General features: G+C 45.8%; 1 protein-coding gene across 9 annotated transcripts in view; it reads right to left on the bottom strand.

The window, feature by feature from the left end:
* Positions 1–6,516, bottom strand: part of ZBTB25 (zinc finger and BTB domain containing 25) — a 66,476-nt gene that overhangs the window by 52,764 nt on the left and 7,196 nt on the right. Inside the window, exon 1 of one of the 9 annotated variants that reach the window (XM_033951840.1) lies at positions 6,263–6,378. The exons of 3 other annotated variants lie outside the window; for them this stretch is intronic. Coding sequence is in view for 3 of the 6 variants with exons in the window: in XM_033951836.1 (XP_033807727.1) it covers positions 5,913–5,954 (42 nt within the window). In the remaining 3 variants the exon portion in view is untranslated. Of the gene's footprint in view, positions 1–672; positions 695–5,912; positions 6,081–6,142; positions 6,165–6,262; positions 6,379–6,516 lie in introns of those variants that run through there. 5 more of the 9 variants (XM_033951843.1, XM_033951836.1, XM_033951842.1 and 2 more) reach the window with 5 other exon arrangements.

The raw sequence follows: 6,516 nt of genomic DNA on the forward strand, positions 1-6,516 counted from the left end.
GGTTGGGGGACTGGTGCCCCTCCTCCTCCTCTCTGCCCTGCCTCTTCCCCCCTCCTTGTCCCTTCCTTTCCCCCAGCACCTCTAGTTTTCACCGCCACGAGCAACAACTTTAACATGCTCCTCGCAACTGCGCCATCTCTCACGCCGACGTCACTCCCCAGTGCCGTGCATACAAAAAGTTAACATTGGTGGAAGAGACGACGGAGTCGTGAGGAGCACACTGAAGCTCTTGTTGATTGTGGTGGTGAACAACTAGAGGTACGGGAGACGGGCGCATGCGGCAGGGGGGATTGGGGAAGGAGCTGGGGGGGCGCCTCTCAGCTTCACGCCACTATCAGCATGTACACAAAAAAAATCAGATATCTTCAGTGTTGCATGATGGTCAAAAATATCCACGGCCTCTCCCCTTTCTTTCCTCCCTTCTTGGTGCTATGCAACACCCCCTGCACTGGCATGCAAAGCATTTATGGTGGGGGGGTAGGGGAGGAAGGCAAACAGCATGCCACTGCCTGTTGTAAAACAGGTCCAGGATTTCGTGTGAAATTCTTCCATGTCCAGCAGCAGTAATGTTTCACATGTTCTCCACATGCCTCAATAATGCCAAAGCCATTTGCCCATCCCCCCAGCACAGCATTAGACATCCCAAATTAGCTAGTGTATTTGATTACATACTCGGGCATAGCATCCATCCTTGTCCCTCTAGCACCGGAATCCTCTTCCCGAAGCTTCCATCTCCAGCCTTACTGGGTCCCAGGGAGCAAGAGCAATGTTCACTCCTCTCCAGTGCATGCAGCCCTAGAGGTCTTAAAATGGTGGCTGCAATCATTCTAGTAAGAAGGAATCTCATTATGTTATTGCTTGCGGTCAGTTTGCTAAATTAGAGCAATAGGTCCTTATACGAATATTGCTATTGCTCCTAGTAGACACTGGGGACCCCCTTAGGGATGGGTTGTGAGGAGAGGGATTCATTTGAAGATGGAGGGATCAGCTGCTGTGCTGGGGAAAGATGATGTGCTGGTGTGTGTTGGGGGAGGGGGGTAGTGATGAGGAGGTTTTTGTATCTGGGAGGATCAGAGGCCAGGGCTATATTGCTTGGGGAGAGGGGGAGAGCTCGTTCTAGAGCTTGCGAATAATACCTTTTCCTAAAGCAGGAACTTATGTATGCCTCAGGGCAGGTGTAAATGCAGACATCTAGAATTTTTTTTCCTCCATGTGGCTTTATCTTGTAAAATGAAGAATCTAACTGATAACGCTATGTTACAGTAAACACCTCACATCCCTATTGGGGTCCCAGATTCTCAAAACTTTAATGCTATTGCTAAACTCTTTTCTTGCGGTTTAGCCTGTACGCAGTTTAGCGGCAGATTATCAAAAGGGATTATCTCTGTCTTTAGCGAGGTTTCTAGCAGTCTCCAACACTGACATGCAAATGGGCTCAACTTTGAAATGAGCCCTCTGGTGGATTCTTAAAAAATGTCGAACCATTTTCAGAAAGCGGCGTGAGAAAAATAAGCGACTGGTCCAGGGGTGCTGGTCAGTGTCAGAGACTGCTAGAAAGCCCCTGCATCAGTAAACAACCCCTCTCCCCAGCAGCTTGAGAGATGCCCACACTCTCCCGCTGCCCTATAATCCCAGCCGCGACCCCCCCTCTTCAGTAAGAGAGATGCCTACACTCTCCCACTGCCCTAAAATCCCAGCCACGACTTGACCTCCTCCCCCTTCAGTGGGAGAAATGCCCACTCTCCCGCTGCCATAAAATCCCCGCTGTGACCTGACCCCCTCCCCCTACAGCGGGAGAGATTACATTACATTAGAGATTTCTATTCCGCCTGTGCCTTGCGGTTCTAAGCGAATTACAAAATTGGGTGAAAACTGGACATTTCCAGGGAGTTTACATATCAGGTATAAAACATATATATAACAAGTTTACATAACAATAGCAATACATACAAATTAGGAAGATTATTACATAATGTTGAGGGACGGAATATTCTGGTTACAGATGGAGGTTGTTTACATAGTGATAAGGGAAGCAATATTCTGATCCCGGGTGGAGGTTGTATTTTTAGGTTTCTGAGTATGATATTGGGGAAGGTTTGAAGAATTTGACTAGGGGATACTATAGGGGTGGTGTCAGCGGAGGGCCACTGACTCCTTCCCAGCTGCCTGCATCATCTAAAATGGGACTTCCCTTCCTCGGTGCATCTTGGGATGCACCAGGGAGAGGCTTAAGGCCCTGATTGGCCTGGATGCCTAAGGCCGCTCCTATCACCAGCAATGGGCACATGCAAATATAGCGAATCTTCGCTGCTGTCCGTCTATCTCATTTGCATGCGTGATTTTTTGAGAATGTCTCGCATTTTTAGATTCACTATCAAAATGGCTGTGTTAGCAGACCGTCCTTTTTAACGCAAGTTTTTGAGAAACCTGGCCTTTGTGATTTGCTTGTACAGTAAAACCTTGATTGCAAGTAACTTGGTTTGCAAGTGTTTTGCAAGACAAGCAAAACATTTTATTAAATTTTAACTTGATATAAAAGCAATGTCTTGCAAAACAAGTATATACAGTATACACACATCACAATTGAGCCGATGGTTCGTCTCTCTCTGACACTGCAAGAAGAGGATAAGCATTGTAAAAACACCAGAGCAAGCTTGGTCCCTTTTTAAGGACACAGTCTCTGAGACGCAAAATCTATATATACCGCGTACCAACAAGGGATCCAAGAGGAAAAAGAACAATGAACCAGCATGGCTCACTGTAGAGATGAAGGAAGCGATCAGAGACAAGAAAACTTTGTTTAAGGAATGGAAAAGGTCAAGAACGGATGAAAACTGGAATAAGCACAAACAACATCAATGCAGGTGCCCTAAGGTGGTAAAAGGGACCAACAGAGACTACGAGGAAAAAATAGCCAAGGAGGCGAAAAACTTCAAGCTGTTGTTTCGATATATTAAGGGGAAACGACCCACGAAGGAAGCAGTGGAACCACTGGATGACCATGGAATAAAGGGAGTGCTAAAGGAGGACAAAGCAATTGCCGACAAACTGAACATATATTTTGCGTCTGTATTTACCGGAACCAATTAGGCTATATACTGGAAGTGAAAATGGGAAACTGACAGGGTTAACTGTCAGTCTAGAAGAGGGTTGCAGGCAGATTGATAGGCTTAAGAGCGATAAATTCCTGGGATCGGATGGCATCCATCTGAGGGTAGCTAAACTGCTTCAACTAATAGCCAATCTGTCGATCAAATCAGGAAAGATTCCGGAAGACTGGCAGTTGGTGAATGTTACACCGATCTTCAAAAAAAGTTTGAGGGGAGATCAGGGAAACTACAGACCGGTGAGTCTGACCTCGGTACTGGGAAAGATGGTAGAGGCGCTGATAAAGGACCGCATCATTGATCACCTTGACGGACACGGTCTGATGAGGACCAGCCAGAACGGTTTCAGCAAAAGCAGATTTTGTTTGATGAATTTGCTGCACTTCTTCTAGGGAGTAAACAGGCAGATAGACAAGGGCGACCCAGTCGACATTGTATATCTGGATTTTCAGAAGGCATTCGACAAGGTTCCACATGAACGACTACTTTGGAAAATTGTGAGCTCTGGGTGAAATACTCACGTGGATTCGTCTGTCAACGAAATAACACGCTGGCACTTGATACACTTTTTAAAACCGGTAATAGGCCGGGACATAGGCCGAAAAAGCTCCGCTGCTAGATCGAAGCTGCAGGGCCCTAGCCACGTGGCCGACCCAGTCGAATCAATAGAAAAATTTTTTTTTTTTTGAAAACAATAAAATGACAGAATAGAACACACGATAAGAGAAATAAACTCAAAACCGCGAGCACTAGAAGGCAAGAACAAGGGTTCACTCAGCACAGAGAGTTGAAGCAAAACTTCTTAGCTCCGCGGAAAGAAAAGAACTGAGGAGACACGCCCGGTGCATCGGGCGGGAAGGCACTCGCGCATGCGCGGTGCGGGCATCTCGAAACTTCTGAAGTTTCTTCAAGCAAGTATGCTTGTGAGACATCCGCATCGGGGCTCTGTCGGATGACATCACCCATTAGTGAGAATACCTGCCTGCTTGTCCTGGGATAAATGGACAATACTCAGACTGGAAGAGTATCACCAGAGCGGTGCAGGGTTTAGTGCTTGGACCCATGCTCTTCAACATCTTTATAAACGATTTGGACATTGGTACAACGAGTGAGGTGATTAAATTTGCGGACGATACAAAGTTATTCAGAGTAGTGATGGAGGGAGAAATGTGGCATTGTGCTGGAGAGAGAGGTGGTAGAAGGAGAAATGGGCATGGGGTTGGTGGGCAATGGTAAAGAATGCTGCACATGATCCAGGGGATGAGAGAGGGAGAAATGTTGGATGTGGCAGTAGAGGGGGTGGGAGAGATGCCTGGATCGCTCAAGACAGATGGACAGTGAGAGAGAGAGAGAGAGAGAAGGAGACATATTGCCAATAGGGGTGGAGGAGAGAGGAAGAAAAGTTGGACTCATGGAGGAACAGAGGGAGAGATATGTTGGTTGGGGAAGGGAATGGGGTCCGGAGGAGAGGAAGCGTGCATTAGGCAGAAAGAAATAAAGAAATATTGGAAATGCAACCAGAGACTCATGAAATCACCAGACAACAAAGGTAGGAAAAATAATTTTATTTTCAATTTAATGATAAAAATGTGTCAGTTTTGTGAATTTATATTTTGCTCTATATTTGTCTATTTTTCTATAGTTGTTAATGATTGCATATTTTAAAGTCATCTGCCTTGACCTCTTTGAAAAAAAGCCTGAATATAAATGATAATTAACATTTTCTGTGCGTACAGTGTTTTTTTAATTTGTGTTTTTTTAATTTTGTGGTTACCATTACCGGTATGTATTAATAAGATTACATTGTTTGTATATGAAAAATGGAAGGAAGAAATTGTGTTGCAATTAGTACTATTATTATGGGGGTGGGGGTCAGGGGCGGAGCTTGGGCGGGTCTGAGGCGGAACTCAGGCGGGTACTCAGTTGGTATTTGTTAGGCTTAGGGAGTACCTGGCTTCAAGAAGTTGAGAAACACCAAGGGCTCCTTTTACTAAGCTGCGTTAGGGCTTTAACGCGCAGAATAGCGTGCGCTACAATGCCGCGCACGCTAGACGCTGGCGTTAGTGCTAGCCGCATAGCGTGGGTTTAGCGCGCGCTAACTGCTGCATGCGCTAAAAACGCTAGCGCACCTTAGTAAAAGGGGCCCTAATTTATTCTACCAGTTTCTGCATGTCACATTCCATTGTGATCAAATAAATACTATGCATCACAAATGGAGCACTCATGCAATAATGGAAGAGTGGTTTTATAATTTTGATGACGTATATTCACTGCATCAGCCCCTATGTAATAGAGGGCTAAGTGACTTTCCCCGGATCACAAACAGCAGAAGTGGGATTTGAACTCTGGTTTCCCCGATTGTCTGTTCTAACCATTAGGCTATTCTTCCACCGTCACCCTTTCTTAATCTCTCATTCTCTATTACTTCTCTCAGAGATTTACTGTACCAAAAGGAATTAGCATGCCCCAATATGCATCAAGGTGTTTTATTTACACCAGGCCCAATTTTACTCAGTGGGGCACATTTACTAATAAATAAGCACTAAAGAGCATTAGCACTTTGTTCTCCATAAAAGTGGCATTCAGTTATTTATGCTGATAAAGTTGCCCACTAAAATTACTCTATATCCAGGAAGAAGCCTGCACAAGCTTCCTCAGGATGGCCTTTTAGGCTTATATTTATTAAAAGATTTCTATTGTATTACCGCCCTTCGGAAACCATCAGAGTTGTTTGCAATAATTAAAAAACAGAAAAGGAAATGAACAATAAAACACAGGAAAGGAAAAAAAGGGGAAACGACATACATAACATTGGGCTTTCAATTCTCCGGTTCCTCTCCGATCCATTTTTACTTGCAAAACCAACCAACCCACCCACCACCACACCACACACACATGTAGATGCAGCGTCTCTGACTACTTTGTACTTGTTGGTATTTTCAAAGGGAAGGCACTCCTCGGTTTATCAGCGAGAAGGTCTTCCCAAACTAGTCGGGCAGCCGAGCTATTTAATCTAATATTTTGTATTATTTTACCCAAAGACCCGAAGAAACCGAGCTCTCGACTTCTGGTTAAGCCGGCTGTTTCTAAAAAGTGCAATAAAGTTCGATACTGGTATATATTTCGCAATCAACAGGTCTATATAAACAGCCCACCGTGCAAAAGTCACCCTACTACAGTGAGGCTCCTAAGCGCGAGCTCACGCCGCCGCCGTCGGCCCACATTAAAGAGCTTTCGAACGCGACAGCGAGGACAAGCCCTGCAGGCTCCGGCTGCCATTTTCTGCCCAGCCCCCCCGACTCTCCCCGCCGCTCGGAGGCAAACCAGCAAAGCAAGGGGGGGTGCCTCCGACTCTGACGACGCGCGTTGCAGCCCGCAGACACCCGGCCGGCCAACGTGCTCGCGCAGC

The sequence above is a fragment of the Geotrypetes seraphini genome, chromosome 7, assembly GCF_902459505.1.
Source record: "Geotrypetes seraphini chromosome 7, aGeoSer1.1, whole genome shotgun sequence".
NCBI lineage: Eukaryota > Metazoa > Chordata > Amphibia > Gymnophiona > Dermophiidae > Geotrypetes > Geotrypetes seraphini.